Source organism: Delphinus delphis, chromosome 13 (genome assembly GCF_949987515.2).
Source record: "Delphinus delphis chromosome 13, mDelDel1.2, whole genome shotgun sequence".
NCBI classification, from domain to species: domain Eukaryota; kingdom Metazoa; phylum Chordata; class Mammalia; order Artiodactyla; family Delphinidae; genus Delphinus; species Delphinus delphis.
Genome location: NC_082695.1, coordinates 15,707,479 through 15,726,652, shown reverse-complemented (window position 1 = coordinate 15,726,652; position 19,174 = coordinate 15,707,479). Strand labels below are relative to the sequence as shown.

Here is a 19,174-nt window from a genome sequence, read left to right as displayed (position 1 = left end):
TGACGCTCCAGCCTCCACACTGGGCTGGGCCACGGGCCGCTGAAGGGGAAGGACCACATCTCAGGCTTCTCTGGCCTCATGCTCTGTGCTCCAAGTTAGACACTTGTGTTTTAAACAAAAAGCCACATTTAGTTATGTTTGATTTTTCCCAACTCAGAAACCACCGTGGAAAAAGAAATGAAAATATATGTTCACATAAAGACTCACATATACGTGTGTTCACAGTAGCATACATATAGTAGCCAAAAAGTGGAAACAGCCCAAATGTCCAACAACTGAGGCACGGTAAATCCATACAATGGAATGTTATTCACAAATAAAAAGGGATGAAGCAGTGACACCTGCTACGACATGGATGAACCTGGACAGCCCTGTGCTAAGTGAAAGAAGCCAGACACAAAAGCTCACATATTATGAATCCATTTATATAGAGTGTCCAGAATTAAGCAAATCCATAGAAACAGAAATTAGATTGGCGGGGTTGAGCTAGGGGACAGGAGAAGGGGAACTGACTACTAATGGGTGTGGGGTTTCTTCTTGGGGTGATGAAAATGCTCTAAAACTGAGAGTGATGATGGTTACAGAATTTTGTGAATATACTAAAAATTGTTGGCCTGTATATTTTAAATGGGTAAATTACACGGTACGTGAATTGTATCTCTGTAAAGTTATTATAAAAATTTCAGTGTGGGCATTTTTTTTTTATGTGATGAATTTATGAAGTGATTGGCATTCACCTTGAATAATAGCTCATTAGTGACTAAGCAGGTCTCATTTAGAAATGCATCTCTTGGTAAAGAATCTAATCTAGCTAATACTAAGCATAGGGGAGGCTCCCTGTATTTTATTAGCTTATCACCATAGTTGAAAATTCTGCTGGTAGTAAGCACTTAATCAAGAAGGCAAGTTAGAAGTAGCCCTTTTGGAATGTAAATTGGTGCAGCCACTGTGGAAAACAGCAGTGGAGGTTCCTCAGAAAACTAAAAATTGAGTTACCATATGATCTAGCAATTCCACTCCTGGGCATATATCCAGACAAAACTATAATTCAAAAAGATACATGCACCCCTCTGTTCAAAGCAGCACTATTCACAATAGCCAAGACATGGAAACAACCTAAATGGCCACTGACAGATGAACAGATAAAGAAGATGTGGTACATATATACAATGGAATATTACTCAGCAGAAGAAAGAATGAAATAATGCCATTTGCAGCAACATGAATGCAACTAGAGATTATTATACTAAGTGAAGTCAGAAAGAGAAAGACAAATACCATATGATATCACTTATACGTGGAATCTAAAATATGACACAAATGAACCTATCTATGAAACAGAAACAGAATCATGGACATAGAGAATAGACTGATGGTTGCCAAGGGGGAGGGGGTTGGGGGAGGGATGGATTGGGAGTTTGGGATTAGCAGATGCAAACTGGTATATATAGGATGGATAAACAACAAGGCTCTACTGTATAGCACAGGAAACTATATTCAATATCCTGTGATAAACCATAATGGAAGAGAGAATATGAAAAAGAACGTTTTATATATATATATATATATATATATATATATATATATATATATATATATATATATGTATATATATATAAATAACTGAGTCACTTTGACGTACAGCAGTAGTTAACATTGTAATTCAACTCTACTTCAATAAAAAATAAGTTAAAAAAAAAAAAAGAAGTAGCCCTTTTGTGTCTATAAAGTCTAGGTCTAAACCCACTCGGAGCCAACAGGGGTCACTTGATATTACCTACTGACCCAAATTAAAGGTAATGCTCGTCCATCATATAAAGTGAAGACAAAAAAGAAACCAGCTAAGATGGTGCATGTTAGGTGGTTTCTTTCTCGGCTCCACCAGTTTGTAATATTCTTGCGCCAGAATTTAAAACAAACCAACTCCACCTGCTTCTTCCCTCCTCAGAAGTCTGTCTGTTGACAGTACTAGCACAGCTCACGAGGACCAGGGCAGCAAAACAGATGAGGTCTGACTATGAAAGCTGAAAGCCCTACAGACTCCCCCCAGCTCTCTCCTCAGACTGCAAAGCCTCAAGTTGCCAGGATGAAGCTGGAGTGAGATTATTTTTGGTCGACTCTGCAGACTGTTAACGTCCCTGAAGTCTCTGCTGAGGAGCCCCCCCGACTCTTCATCCTCTAAAGTCCTCTCTCAAACCCACGTGAGCACTTTAGGCAGAGTACACCTCTGATGAAAACCCATACTACGACCAGAAATTCCATCATTGTATTGATCAAACAAATCTATGGCGTATTTCATATTTCTCCCAATACCGAGATCACCACATTAATACTGACCGTAAATGTCCTACATCTGCAGCCTGATTGTAACCTTGCGAAGCACTTTCTTGCCTTTTCTCTAAGTTGCTAGTCAACAGTCAATAGGTTTCATCTATCACAGAAATTTGCCAAAAATATGACTGAAAGTCTTATTAAAGAAGTTTTTAAAAACTTTAAGAGTACCATATTGATATTCAAGCATATATGTTTGGGGATCCTTTTCAACAAATATGTGGAGTCTACAGTGTGAGCCAGGGCCCAGATTAAGCACTGGGAGCTCTAGCAAAGAATCAGACAAGGTATCTGCTTTTAGGAAGCTTGTGTTCTAGAGGGAGGAGACACACAATAAACAAATTAAAAAAAAAAAAGCAAAAATATCAGGTTCTGGAAGGGAAGTATTGATAAAATACAGTGTTATGACAATGTGCTCCTGTGGGCTTACTTTACATGGTGAGGCAAGGCTTTTTTGGAAAGGTGACATATTCATTGCGATCTGAATGACAAGAATGAGACAGCCGATCCACCAGAGGGCAGACAGCAGAAGCAAGAAGAACTACAATCCTGCAGCCTGTGGAACAAAAACCACATTCACAGAAAGATAGACAAAATGAAAAGGCAGAGGGCTATGTACCAGATGAAGGAAGAAGATAAAACCCCAGAAAAACAACTAAATGAAGTGGAGACAGGCAACCTTCAGAATAACGATAGTGAAGATGATCCAGGACCTTGGAAAAAGAAAGGAGGCAAAGATCGAGAAGATGCAAGAAATGTTTAACAAAGTCCTAGAAGAATGAAAGAACAAACAGAGATGAACAATACAATAACTGAAATGAAAACTACACTAGAAGGAATCAACAACAGAATAACTGAGGCAGAAGAACGGATAAGTGACCTGGAACACAGAATGGTGGAATTCACTGCTGCAGAACAGAATAAAGAAAAAAGAATGAAAAGAAATGAAGACAGCCTAAGAGACCTCTGGGACAACATTAAACACAACAACATTCGCATTATAGGGGTCCCAGAAGGAGAAGAGAGAGAGAAAGGACCCAAGAAAATATTTGAAGAGATTATAGTCGAAAACTTCCCTAACATGGGAAAGGAAATAGCCACCCAAGTCCAGGAAGCGCAGAGAATCCCATACAGGATAAACCCAAGGAGAAACATGCTGAGACACATAGTAATCAAACTGGCAAAAATTAAAGACAAAGAAAAATTATTGAAAGCAGCAAGGGAAAAGCAATAAATAACATACAAGGGAACTCACATAAGGTTAACAGAGTTTCTCAGCAGAAACTCTACAAGCCAGAAGGGAGTGGCATGATATACTTAAAGTGATGAAAGGGAAGAACCTACAACCAAGATTACTCTACCTGGCAAGGATATCATTCAGATTCGATGGAGAAATCAAAAGCTTTACAGAGCAAAAGCTAAGAGAATTCAGCACCACCAAACCAGCTCTACAACAAATGCTAAAGGAACTTCTCTAAGTGGGAAACACAAGAGAAGAAAAGGACCTACAAAAACAAACCCAAAACAATTAAGAAAATGGTAATAGGAACATACACATCGATACTACCTTAAATGTGAATGGATTAAATGCTCCAACCAAAAGACAGGCTTGCTGAATGGATACAAAAACAAGACCCATATATATGCTGTCTACAAGAGACCCACTTCAGACCTAGGGACACATTCAGACTGAAAGTGAGGGGATGGAAAAAGATATTCCATGCAAATGGAAACCAAAAGAAAGCTGGAGTAGCAATACTCATATCAGATAAAATAGACTTTAAAATAAAGAATGTTACAAGAGACAAAGAAGGACACTACATAATGATCAAGGGATCAATCCAAGAAGAAGATATAACAATTATTAATATATATGCACCCAACACAAGAGCATCTCAATACATAAGGCAACTGCTAACAGCTATAAAAGAGGAAATCGACAGTAACACAGTAATAGTGGGGGACTTTAACACCTCATTTACACAAACGGACAGATCATCCAAATAGAAAATTAATAAGGAAACACAAGCTTTAAATGACACAATAGACCAGATAGATCTAATTGATATTTATAGGACATTCCATCCAAAAACAGCAGATTACACATTCTTCTCAAGTGCTCACGGAACATTCTCCAGGATAGATCACATCTTGGGTCACAAATCAAGCCTCAGTGAATTTAAGAAAATTAAAATCATACCAAGCCTCTTTTCTGACCACAACGCTATGAGATTAGAAATCAATTACAGGGAAAAAAACATAAAAAACACAAACACATGGAGGCTAAAAAATACGTTACTAAATAACAAGAGATCACTGAAGAAATCAAAGAGGAGGGGCTTCCCTGGTGGCGCGGTGGTTGAGAGTCCGCCTGCTGATGCAGGGGACACGGGTTTGTGCCCCAGTCCGGGAAGATCCCACATGCCGCGGAGCAGCTGGGCCCGTGAGTCATGGCTGCTGAGCCTGCGTGTCTGGAGCCTGTGCTCCGCAACGGGAGAGGCCACAACAGTGAGAGGCCCATGTACCGCAAAAAAAAAAAAAAAAAAAAAAAAAAAAAATCAAAGAGGAAATCAAAAAATACCTAGAGACAAATGACAATGAAAACACGACGATCCAAAAACTATGGGATGCAGCAAAAGCAGCTCTAAGAGGGAAGTTTATAGCTATACAAGCCTACCTCAAGAAACAAGAAAAATCTCAAATAAACAATCTAACCTTACAAAGGAACTAGAGAAAGAAGAACAAACAAAACCCAAAGTTAGCAGAAGGAAAGAAATCAAAAGATCAGAGCAGAAATAAGTGAAATAGAAACAAAGAAAACAATAGCAAAGATCAATAAAACTAAAAGCTGGTTCTTTGAGAACATAAACAAAATTGATAAACCATTAGCCAGACTCATCAAGTAAAAAGAGGGAGAGGACTGAAATCAATAAAATTAGAAATGAAAAAGGAGAAGTTACAACAGACACTGGAGAAATACAAAGCATCCTAAGAGACTACTACAAGCAACTCTATGGCAATAAAATGGACAACCTGGAAGAAATGGACAAATTCTTAGAAAGGTATAACCTTCCAAGACTGAACCAGGAAAAAATAGAAAATATAAACAGACCAATCACAAATAATGAAATTGAAACTGTGATTAAAAATCTTCCAACAAACAGAAGTCCAGGACCAGATGGCTTCACAGGTGAATTCTATCAAACATTTAGAGAAGAGATAAGACCCATCCTTCTCAAACTCTTCCAAAAAATTGCAGAGGAAGGAACACTCCCAAACTCATTCTATGAGGCCACCATCACCCTGATACCAAAACCAGACAAAGATAATACAAAAAATGAAAATTACAGACCAATATCACTGATGAATATAGATGCAAAAATCCTCAACAAAATACTAGCAAACAGAATGCAACAACACATTAAAAGGATCATGCACCATGATCAAGTGGGATTTATCCCAGGGAAACAAGGATTCTTCAATATATGCAAATTAATCAATGTGATACACCATATTAACAAATTGAAGGAGAAAAACCATATGATCATCTCAATAGATGCAGAAAAAGCTTTTGACAAAATTCAACACCCATTTATGACAAAAACTCTCCAGAAAGTGGGCATAGAGGGAACCTACCTCAACATAATAAAGTCCATATATGACAAACCCACAGCAAACATCATTCTCAATGGTGAAAAACTGAAACCATTTCCTCTAAGATCAGGAACGAGACAAGGATGTCCACTCTCGCCACTATTATTCAACATAGTTTTGGAAGTCCTAGCCACAGCAATCAGAGAAGAAAAAGAAATAAAAGGAATCCAAATTGGAAAAGAAGAAGTAAAACTGTCACTGTTTGCAGATGACATGATACTATACATAGAGAATCCTAAAGATGCCACCAGAAAACTACTAGAGCTAATCAATGAATCTGATAAAGTTGCAGGATATAAAATTAATGCACAGAAATCTCATGCATTCCTATACACTAATGATGAAAAATCTGAAAGAGAAATTAAGGAAACACTCACATTTACCACTGCAACAAAAAGAATAAAATACCTAGGAATAAACCTACCTAGGGAGACAAAAGACCTGTATGCAGAAAACTATAAGACACTGTTGAACGAAATTAAAGATGATACCAACGGATGGAGAGATATACCATGTTCTTGGATTGGAAGAATCAACACTGTGAAAATGACTATACTACCCAAAGCAATCTACAGATTCAATGCAATCCCTATCAAATTACCAATGGCATTTTTCACAGAACTAGAACACAAAATCTTAAAGTTTGTATGGAGACACAAAAGACCCTGAATAGCCAAAGCTATTGGCAAAGACACCTACAGTCTTGAGGGAAAAAAAAAGGAGCTGGAGGAATCAGACTCCCTGACTTCAGACTATACTACAAAGCTACAGTAATCAAGACAATATGGTACTGACACAAAAACAGAAATATGGATCACTGGAACAGGATAGAAAGCCCAGAGATAAACCCACACACCTATGGTCAACTAATCTATGACAAGGGAGGCAAGGATATACAATGGAGAAAAGACAGTCTCTTCCATAAGTGGTGCTGGGAAAACTGGACAGCTACATGTAAAAGAATGAAATTAGAACACTCCCTAACACCATACACAAAAATAAACTCAAAATGGATTAGACACCTAAATGTAAGACCGGACACATAAAACTCTTAGAGGAAAACACAGGAAAAACACTCGTTGACATAAATCACAGCAAGATCTTTTTTGGCCCACTTCCTAGAGTAATGGAAATAAAAACAAAAATAAACAAATGGGATCTAATGAAACTTAAAAGCTTTTGCAAAGCAAAGGAAACCACAAACAAGATGAAAAGACAACCCTCAGAATGGGACAAAACATTTGCAAATGAAGCAACTGACAAAGGATTAATCTCCAAAATATATAAACAGCTCATGCAGCTCAATATTAAAAAAACAAACAACCCAATCAAAAAATGGGCAGAAGACCTAAATAGACATTTCTCCAAAGAGGACATACAGATGGCCAAGAAGCACACGAAAAGCTGCTCAACATCACTAATTATTAGAGAAATGCAAATCAAAACTACAATGAGGTATCACCTCACACCAGTTAGAATGGGCATCATCAGAAAATCTACAAACAACAAATGCTGGAGAGGGTGTGGAGAAAAGGGAACCCTCTTGCACTGTTGGTGGGAATGTAAATTGATACGGCCACTATGGAGAACAGTATGGAGGTTCCTTAAAAAACTAAAAATAGAATTACCATATGACCTAGCAATCCCACTACTGGGCATATACCCAGAGAAAACCATCATTCAAAAAGACACATGCACCCCAATGTTCACTGCCGCACTATTTACAATAGCCAGGTCATGGAAGCAACCTAAATACCCACCGACAGATGAATGGATAAAGCAGTTGTGGTACATATATACAATGGAATATTATTCAGCCATAAAAAGGAACGAAATTGGGTCATTTGTAGAGACGTGGATGAATCTAGAGACTGTCAAAAAGAGTGCAGTAAGTCAGAAAGAGAAAAACAAATATCGCATATTAACGCATATATGTGGAACCTAGAAAAATGGTACAGATGAACCAGTTTGCAGGGCAGAAATTGAGACAAAGATGTAGAGAACAAACGTATGGACACCAAGCGGGGAAAGCAGTTGGGGGGTGGTGGTGGTGGCGTGATGAATTGGGTGATTGGGATTGAGATGCATACACTGACGTGTATAAAATGGATGACTAATAAGAACCTACTATATAAAAAATAAATAAAATATAATTTAAAATAAAAAAGAATGAGACAGCCATGCAAAGTTCTGGGCAAAGCATTGCAGGCAGAGGGAACAGCATATACAGAGACACTGAGGAGGAAACAAGCTTGGTGTGTGAGAGAAACTGCGGAAGGAGAGTACACTGGGAGAAGCAGATAGACTCTGAGGCTCGGGGAGGGTTTGGCGAGCCAGATTAAGGGTTTGAATTCTACTCCATGGGAAGTGGAACGCCATGGGAATGTTTGAATTAGAGGAGAGAGATGAATGATCTGATCTGTGTTTCTAAAAGATCACTCGGCTGCTGTGGAGAGAAGGGAGAGCTGAAGCCTAGACCAGTGTGGTGGAGGCGGAGATGGAGAGAAGCAGCCTGGGATGTACTTTGGAGGAAGAGTCAATGGGACCTGCCGATTGGTTACGTGAGGCAGTGAGGACAAAGGGTGACTTGGGCACCCCTCACAGACGTGCAAAGACCGGTGGAGAAGAAGGCCTGAATTCCACCTCACATGCGACATTTTAGGCACCTATTAGATTAGCCTTGTCCATGTAAGAGCTGACTTCGGTTAACTTGTTTTCAGCTCAGTTCTAAAAACCTGACAAAAGTAGTATTAGCCATATGTATGTGTGTGTGTGTGTGTGTGTGTGTGTGTGTGTGTGTGTGTGTGTGTGTGTGTGTGTGTGTGTGTATGTGTGTATATTTTTTGGCCACACTGTGCGGCTTACGGGATCTCAATTCCCTGACCAGGGACTGAACCTGGGCCATGGCAGTGAAAGCCGGGAATCCTAACCACTAGGCCACCAGGGAACTCCCGAATATCAGCAATATTACCAGGCATGTTGCTTATGGTCAAAACCACCCCCAACTGGCAAGCTGCACTGGGAGGACTGAAAAAAGAGTGCTCTTGGTGGGAAGCTACAGTTTCGGGCTTTCCAGAAAATGGTGACTCTTACTAACTGGGCCTGCCTCTTGCAGAAATCCCTAGAAGCTATGCCTGTGGAGTTGTTACAAAAGATACCGGCTTCTATTTGGGACGTGGGGCTCTCAGCCATCACGTGAACACAGCGACGTTAAGTCTATCCCTCACACCTGGGTTGTCACTGGGTGGGTGGGCGGGGTCAAAGAATAGCCTTTGAACTTCTGTGTGGATGACTATGACTCCTGCTGAAATGTATGCACGACACTTCCCTGTGGCACGCCACGCTTCCCATCCTGGATCTTTCTAGGTGAAGCTAGTGCCAAGTATCACCTGTTTGGGTCTTGTGAATTTGATTGTCAAGTTGAACTTAAGACCACCCAAATGGGGCGGTGAAACATCTGAGTGGAGATGGCAAGGAGGCAGTTGGAAACGTCCATCTGGTGTTCCAGGAAGAGGTCTAAGCTGTAAATACACTCAAGTTGCTTCAAAATTGACAATATAATGAGAAGTTACAATGCTATTGGATGAACAATATGAAAAATAGTTTATGGGAAGTTTTATCAGAGAGCTCCATTTATCATTATATTTTCTTCTGAATTGTTGCAAGAATTTTTATGACTGAAAGAAGGAATTTGCAGGTGCATGTGAGGGAATTTTGCCAGATCTTTAGGATTTAACCCACAGACGGCAGGCACAGGTCTCCTCAGACCCCCACCAAGTGCTGGGCACAAAGGAGCACTCAAGGAATACCTTGTTAGTTTAACAGAAATGAGCTGGCTGCTCACACAGTGCCTGGACTCCTCTTAGCTGTGTCTTGACTCGGTTTACACTTTAGAACTTTTCCACGTTCTTCAAATCTCCAGACACCCCTCAACACCCCCAACTTACAGCAGAGTATCCATGGCATAGGCCAGGTGATACTGGATGCTGCAACTGTTCTTCCTAACTCTTGCAATTCGCTGTTATCTTTACTAGCTGCCTCTGTCTCTCTCTTAGCTTTGAAAGAAAAGCCTTCTTTGTCAACAATGAATGGCACATGTGATAAAACAGAGTAAGTGGATTTCTGTGACCTGCTAGAAAGAAGTGCTCAATTTTACCTGTGAATTTATTTTTTATTTATTTATTGAAAATTTCTGGCCATGCCACATGGCCTGTGGGATTTTAGTTCACCAACCAGGGACTGAACCCAGGCCCTCGGCAGCGAGAACTCGGAGTCCTAACCACTGGACTGCCAGGGCATTCCCTTACCTGTGAATTTGAAGGTTGGTATTGTCCAGGGTGACCAGCCCATTGGTGGCAGTCCTTCGGTAGCCTGCTGGGGGCCTTTCCAACATATCAATAGGATACCAGTATCGGACCAGCACACCTTCGCTTCGGAGGTACGTTTCTACCTGCACCAATTCATTTACCTACAATAGAAAAAGGAAATGTCTATTTGGTTTTTTATTTATTTTTTTATTTATTTCTTTTTATTTATTTGTTTTTTGAGCACTGACTTTTTTCCCCAAGTTTTAAAATACATATGTATACATATAAGACCAAACTTTTATAGCAGTAAATACTAGTTTCATGTCACTGATTGAGGCTAAAAGTTCAAAGATATCTGGATAGTGTATTTAGTTTTTTCATACCAGCTGGAAAATTTTAATTGGTACAATAAATTAAAGAACTTCAATGTAATCATGAGTTAGAAATTTAAAGAGAAGAGTGGTATATTTCAAGTAACAGTTCAACATGCATTGTTGCCAGGTAAAATTTATGTTCATTGTTTTTATGTTAATAATTTTGTAAAAGCAGGGAATCTGTCTGATCGCTCTATTTTATTGCTAGGAAAATAAAAATGTAAGCTCATGAATACGTATTCTGGATTCAAATAACAATGTAATCTTTATTTAGGGACTACTATTGAAACAAAGGGAATCAAACCACTTGAGACATAACAGAATTATTACTTTAACAAAATGTCTATTTTTCTAATTTTCCTTTCACACGTTTCCATTGCTGAAAAATACTGTCAGTTATGTACTTTCTGATAACCAGAATCAGAGCTTGTCTCAGAAGGCAGTGGGAGATTAACAGTATTACTAATGGAATTTTCTACTTGAAAGTTCACCTTAGTAAATCACTAGCCAACAGCCTCTCTTAAAAATGTAATGATTTAAATTATACTCTGGTAAAATGGAGTCAGTTGAAGATGTAAAATTTTCAATTTCAAAGCATTAGTGATACCTAACATTATCTGTATCCGTAGACAGACAGATACCAAAGCTTATCTATGTGGTGATGGATACTTCTATATCTGAGACTCTTAGGCTTGATCTGTGTATTATTTCATCAGTTTTTCCTGCATGGGAAACAGAAATGCAAGCATGTGCATGTAACCTAAGGATTATGTAGTCACAGCCTTCAAACAGCCATCAAGGCCTCCGTTTTCAAAAGAAAGCTTCGGCTTGGCCCTTACTCTCTTCTATTATTTCCCCCCTGCCACCCCACCCCACCTTAAACCTTGCTGAGCCCCATGAGAGGGCTCTGCAAAGCTGAGAAGAAAACAACTGATCTAGTTTAATACACTCATTTTACAGACAGGGAAACTGAGGCTGCGAGAACCAGTGAGATGACATGATCAAAATCACAAAACTATTTCTTTGAGTCTGTATAACAATCATGACAATGACAGATGATCCATTCATCAAGGCCAACAGGAGAATTTTCCCTTGGAACTTGGTAGATATAAGGTAGGGACAGCCTGAACATGGTTGATGGAAAAAAACGGCAGCAGCAGCATGGTCTGAAGGCGCTGACAGCACTGAGAGTTAAGAGCTTACGTTCTACAATCAGCGCTGATCTGGGCCCATGAGAAAATCTCAGGCAAGTCATCTGGCATGACAGCACTCAGCCTGGTTTCTTTATCCCTAATTTGAAGAATAATCTATCTGTATAATCACTTTTTAAGATATTTGGAGTCTGGGCATGAAAGTCTCAGTGTATATAAAAGGCTGTTCACTCACTGAATCAACATCTAAGACAACTCCGTGAAGCCCAAAGGTTTTCAGCATCCCTCGGATGGCAAATTTTGGCAGGGCAGTTCCAACAGTACTGCTGGCTACGTTATTGCTGTCTGGAGAGCGGGTTACTACTGTGAGACCTGAGGAGGGTAGAGGGAAAAGTTTTTTCAGCAGCAAGTACCATTATTATTTTGGGACCCTATATTTTAGGGTCTAAAATAACTCTACGGCATTTACCAATACCCTCAGTTTAGCCATAACCCAAAAGGAACACGGCTCAGTCCGGAAGATAATAAAACAAAGTGTTGTAAGAACTCAGGCAATTCAACAATAAAAAGACAAGCCAATTAAAAAATGGGCAGAAAATGTGAATAAACATTTTTCTAAAGAGAAAAGATATGCATGAAAAGATGTTCAACATCATTAATTAGAGACATGCAAGTCAAAGGCACAATGAGATACCACTTCACATCCATTAGGATGGCTATAATCAAAAAACAGGCAATAGTGAGTGTTGGCCAGGATGTAGAGAAATTGGAACCCTCATATGTGCTGATGGGAATGTAAAATGGGGCAATCACTTTGGAAAACCATCTGGCAGTTCCTCAAAAAGTTAGACATAAAGTTACCATATGACCCAGCAATTTCACTCCCACATATATACCCAGGAGGAATGAAAACATGTCCACACAAAAACCTGTACACAAATGTTCATAGCAGCATGATTCATAATAGCCAAAAGGTAGAAGGAACCCAAGTGTCCATCAATTGACGAATGGATAAACAAAATGGGGTACTATCCACACAATGGAATATTATTTTTGCCATAAAAAGGAAGTAACAACATGAGCTACAACAGGGATGAATCTTGAAAAATTATGCCATGTGAAGGAGGCCAGACACAAAAGGCTGCACGCTGCATGAGTCCATTTTTACGAAACGTCCAGACTAAGCAAATCTATAGAGGCAGAAAGTAGATCAATGGTTGCCAGGGGCTAGTAGGAAGGAGGAATGGGGAGTGGGGAGGGTACAGAATTCCTTTTGGGGGATGAAAATGTTCTGGAATTAGAGGCAATGGTTTGGTGGTTGCACAACTTTGTGAATATACAAAAACCGCTGAAATGTATACTTTAAAAGGGTGAATTTTATGGTATGTGAATTCTCTCTCTCAAAAAAAGAGGAATTAAAAAAGAAAAGTAAATATATATGCCTGCCCCTGCCCATGATGTTTGTGAAGGTCTAATAATGAGTTGTTTTATTTCCTTTTTGTGCTTTTCTGTATTTTCATTTCCTCAAGATATGCAATAGATTTTTAATCAAATGAATAAATACATTGTATAAAATTCCAAAAAGCACAGTACAACCACATATTCATGGTTTATTAGCTGGGCAGCCAGGACTAAGCCCGAGAGGCCTATCTGCAATCCTCCACCCACGCCCCACTTCTCTCTCAAGTGCCCTATCTCACCCTGCTTGTGTGAGTGGTTCTGGGAATGTGGAAGAGGCCCCCAGAGGCCAGACAGCTTCTACTTGTGCCCCACCAGGAAGCCTAGGGCCGCACATGGGAGAGCCTGGAAGAGCTCACATCACCCAGAGTAAGGAGAGTCACCCTAGAAGAGCCAGCAGCTGACTGGCTCAAACTCATGCTTGGGAAAACGCAACTTCTCGTTTCAGAGGAAGTTTAATAGGTGAAGGAAGGGGGGGAAGCAAAACCTTTTCGAACTTTATCAATTGTGAACTTGTTTGCTTCATCCTTAATGTCTTCAATGGTGGGAAGATAAAGGTCTCTTGGGATGCCACCATTCTCCTCGTAGAGGAATTCAACTGTCTGCCGGGCGATATCCACCATGCCTAAAAAATATAACAGAACTGGTAATTCTCCGAAGAGCACACAATCTTCAGTCCAATCATGACACTGACCCATACTTAAAATGAAGAGATAAGGGGAATTTGTGGGAGTATGTAGCCTTTTGGGAATGGTAATTATGCAGTGTCAGTCAAGTTTAAAATACTCAATGCCCTACTTCTAGGCATCTCTCAAATCTCTCCCACAGAAATAAAAGCACAAGTGTGTAAAGGTATAAGAACAGTCCCTGCAGCATTGCTGGGAAATATAAAAGCAACAAAAAAAGGAAATAATGAAAGTATTCATCAATAGAGAATGGTTAAAAACGATGGTACGTTATTATGTAGTCATTTCATTTCAGTTAAGTCAAGAGAACAAACTATAGGACAAATGGAGAGGAAGAAGAAAGTGAGGGTAGTGTTTTTTTCTTAGTTTATGTATTTTTGTACTGTGTTTGATTATTGTTACAACGAACACATGTTGTTTATTTAACAGAGACAGAGAGCTTCATCAACTTCTTCTATCCAGTACTGGAATTTGCTCTGTCCTTCCTACTTGGAGGGAGAAGACATCATTATATTCAATAGCAACAGCCACAATTAATTAATAAACCAAGTAAATAAATGTCCAAGGCCCTGAAGAAAACAGCACTGTGGGGAGGACAGAGGGGTGACTGCCACTGCTGCCCCACACACACCGCTTGAGAAGCTGTGGGTAAAAAACACCCGTTGACAGCATTTGCTTTTAAACAAGGCTTATCTCTATCACACTCATCTACCGCTCCTTTCTTTGCTGGCCTTGCTGTAATGAAAAGGCATAGCAATTTTCTGAGCACAGTTAAGAAGGGGGCTGCCCTTAGAGGAGGATGTGTAGAGAAAGAAGTGTCAGAGAGAATAACAAGAAATGTGGCCTGACAGCAAAATGTGATTCATGCATACGAAGCAACACTACTTCATAATAGATAGGAGGGGCTTCCCTGGTGGCGCAGTGGTTGAGAGTCTGCCTGCCGATGCAGTGGACACGGGTTCGTGCCCCGGTCCGGGAAGATCCCACATGCCGCGGAGCGGCTGGGCCCGTGAGCCATGGCCGCTGAGCCTGCGTGTCTGGAGCCTGTGCTCCGCAGCGGGAGAGGCCACAGCAGTGAGAGGCCTGCGTACAGCCAAAAAAAAAAAAAAAAAAAAAAAGCCACAACATAATAGATAGGAACAGGGAGTTCCCTGGCTGTCCAAGGGTTAGGACTCAGCGCTTTCACTGCTGGGGCCTCCGTTTGATCCCTGGTTAGGGAACTAAGATCCCATAAGCTGCGCAGTTCAGCCAAGTAATAATAACAATAATAGATAGGAACAGAATATTGGTACATAATACAGCATTAGTGAAATATATGTTAAGTAAAAGGAGACAGACACAAAAGACTACATATCATAGGACAATTTATATGAATTATCCAGAAAAAGTACTGGGACTGGGAGTCAGGGCAAGTATTGACATCAGACTGACACTGGAGAAGCTTGCCGGGCTGATGAAAATGCTCAGAAACTGTACTGTGATGATGCATGACTTGTTAATTTACTATAACTCATTGAACTCCACATTTAAAATGAATGAATTTTATAGGATACAAATTGTATCTAAATAAAGTTGTAAAAAATAATCAGCAAAGGTAGAGAGTATGAGGTGCAGTAAAATGAATTTGGCAATACGGTGAAAATTGCCTGAAGTCGGGTGATGGGTAATGCAGATTCATTACATAATTTCTTCTACTTTTGTGTATATTTTAAATAGAAAATATAAACAGACCAATCATGAGCAATGAAATTGAAACTGTGATTAAAAATCTTCCAACAGGGCTTCCCTGGTGGCGCAGTGGTTGAGAGTCTGCCTGCTGATGCAGGGGACACGGGTTCGTGCCCCGGTCCGGGAAGATCCCACATGCTGCAGAGCGGCTAGGCCCGTGAGCCATGGCCACTGAGCCTGCACATCTGGAGCCTGTGCTCCGCAACGGGAGAGGCCACAACAGTGAGAGGTCTGCATACTGCAAAAAAAAAAAAAAAAAAATCTTCCAACAAACAAAAGCCCAGGACCAGATGGCTTCACAGGCGAATTCTATCAAACATTTAGAGAAGAGCTAATACCTATCCTTCTCAAACTCTTCCAAAATATAGTAGAGGGAGGAACACTCCCAAACTCATTCTACGGGGCCACCATCACCCTGATACCAAAACCAGACAAAGGTGTCACAAAGAAAGAAAACTCCAGGACAATATCACTGATGAACATAGATGCAAAAATGCTCAACAAAATACTAGCAAACAGAATCCAACAGTACACTAAAAGGATCATACACCATGATCAAGTGGGGTTTATCCCAGGAATGCAAAGATTCTTCAATATACGCAAACCAATCAATGTGATAAACCATATTAACAAACTGAAGAAGAAAAACCATATGATCATCTCAATAGATGCAGAAAAAGCTTTCGACAAAATTCAACACCCATTTATGATAAAAACCCACCAGAAAGTAGGCATAGAGGGAACTTACCTCAACATAATAAAGGCCATATATGACAAACCCACAGCCAACATTGTTCTCAATGGTGAAAAAGTGAAACCATTTCCTCTAAGATCAGGAATAAGACAAGGTTGTCCACTCTCACGACTATTATTCAACATAGTTTTGAAAGTTTTAGCCACAGCAATCAGAGAAGAAAAGGAAATAAAAGGAATCCAAATTGGAAAAGAAGTAAAGGTGTCACTGTTTGCAGATGACATCATACTATACATAGAAAATCCTAAAGATGCCACCAGAAAACTACTAGAACTAATCAATGAATTTAGTAAAGTAGCAGGATACAAAATTAAGGCACAGAAATCTCTTGCATTCCTATACACTAATGATGAAAAATCTGAAAGAGAAATTAAGGAAACATTCACATTTACCATTGCAACAAAAAGAATAAAATACCTAGGAATAAACCTACCTAAGGAGACAGAAGACCTGTATGCAGAAAACTATAAGACACTGATGAAAGAAATTAAAGATGATACAAACAGATGGAGAGATATACCATATTCGTGGATTGGAAGAATCAAGATTGTGAAAATGACTATACTACCCAAAGCAATCTACAGATTCAATGCAATCCCTATCAAACTACCAATGGCATTTTTCACAGAACTAGAACAAAAAATTCCACAATTTGTATGGAAACACAAAAGACTCCGAACAGCAAAAGCAATCTTGAGAAAGAAAAACAGAGCTGGAGGAATCAGACTCCCTGACTTCAGACTATACTACAAAGCTACAGTAATCAAGACAGTATGGTACAGGCACAAAAACAGAAATATAGATCAATGGAACAGGATAGAAAGCCCAGAGATAAACCCACACACATATGGTCACCTTATTTTTGAAAAAGGAGGCAAGAATATACAATGGAGAAAAGACAGCCTCTTCAATAAGTGGTGCTGACAAAATTGGACAGCTACATGTAAAAGAATGAAATTAGAACACTCCCTAACACTGTATACAACGATAAACTCAAAATGGATTAAAAACATTAATGTAAAGCCAGACACCATCAAACTCTTAGAGGAAAACATAGGCAGAACACTCTATGACATAAATCCCAGCAAGATCCTTTTTGACCCACCTCCTAGAGAAATGGAAATAAAAACAAGAATAAACAAATGGGACCTAATGAAACTTCAAAGCTTTTGCACAGCAAAGGAAACCATAAACAAGACTAAAAGACAACCCTCAGAATGGGAGAAAATATTTGCAAATGAAGCAACTGACAAAGGATTAATCTCCAAAATTTACAAGCAGCTCATGCAGCTCCATATCAAAAAAATCAAACAACCCAATCCAAAAATGGGCAGAAGACCTAAATAGACATTTCTCCAAAGAAGATATATAGATTGCCAACAAACACATGAAAGGATGCTCAACATCACTAATCATTAGAGAAATGCAAATCAAAACTACAATGAGGTATCACCTTACACCAGTCAGAATGACCATCATCAAAAAATCTATAAACAATAAATGCTGGAGAGGATGTGGAGAAAAGGGAACCCTCTTGTGCTGTTGGTGGGAATGTAAATTGATACAGCCACTATGGAGGACAGTATGGAGGTTCCTTAAAAAAGTAAAAATAGAACTACCATACGACCCAGTAATCCCACTACTGGGCATATACCCTGAGAAAACCATAATTCAAAAAGAGTCATGTACCACAATTGTTCATTGCAGCTCTATTTACAACAGCCAGGACATGGAAGCAACCTAAGTGTCCACTGACAGATGAATGGATAAAGAAGATGTGGCACATATATACAATGGAATATTACTCAGCCATAAAAAGAAACGAAATTGAGTTATTTGTAGTGAGCTGGATGGACCTAGAGTCCATCATAGAGTGAAGTAAGTCAGAAAGAGAAAAACATATACCATATGCTAACACATATATATATGGAATCTAAAAAAAAAAGGTTCTGAAGAAGCTAGCGGCAGGACAGAAATAAAGATGCAGACGTAGAGAATGGACTTGAGGACACAGGGATGGGGAAAGGTAAGCTGGGACGAAGTGAAAGAGTGGCATGGACATACATATACTACCAAATGTAAAACAGATAGCTAGTGGGAAGCAGCCACATAGCGCAGGGAGATCAGCTTGGTGCTTTGTGACCACCTAGAGGGGTGGGATAGGGAGGGTGGGAGGGAGATGCAAGAGGGAGGAGATATGGGGATATATGTACAGCTGATTCAGTTTGTTATACAGCAGAAACTAACACACCATTGTAAAGCAGTTATACGCCAATAAAGATGTTAAAAAAATTTTTTAATAAAAATATTGAGCAATCAAAAAAAATTTCACATAATAAAAAGTTTTCAAAAGATTGAAAAAAAACGAACTGTGGCCTGATATTAGAAGATTATGGAAAAATAGTCTTTTACAACATTTTCCAGAGGAATTGGGATAGGAGAAAAAAATACTCTGCTGTCTACTAAGCAGGAATCTGGAACTATGGGGAGAATGTGAAATTAAAGCGCGCACAGCACCGAGATGGTTTCATTGCCCTTCTTGGGGTCCTGACAACAGGAGGCTGACCCACCCTCACAGAGGTCGTCCTTTGAGCACTAGAGCCATCTCCCTGTTCTCGTTTCAGCCTTTGCCCTGGTTATATTGAAGGAGACTGTGTTTGAAAGGTAAATATTTTATGTTTAAATTAACATAGTTCAGATGATCTGCCATGGCCACATGGATGGGTCCCGA

The 19,174-nt window shown here is 39.6% G+C and overlaps 1 protein-coding gene across 3 annotated transcripts in view; it reads right to left on the bottom strand.

The window, feature by feature from the left end:
• HECTD4 (HECT domain E3 ubiquitin protein ligase 4) overlaps positions 1-19,174 on the bottom strand; it is a 190,560-nt gene that overhangs the window by 30,525 nt on the left and 140,861 nt on the right. For all 3 annotated transcript variants that reach the window (XM_060028153.1, XM_060028154.1, XM_060028155.1), the window contains exons 53-55: positions 13,763-13,900; positions 12,053-12,189; positions 10,293-10,453 (exon numbers count right to left, since the gene is read on the bottom strand). In XM_060028153.1, coding sequence (XP_059884136.1) covers positions 10,293-10,453; positions 12,053-12,189; positions 13,763-13,900 — 436 coding nt within the window. The remainder of the gene's footprint in view (positions 1-10,292; positions 10,454-12,052; positions 12,190-13,762; positions 13,901-19,174) is intronic.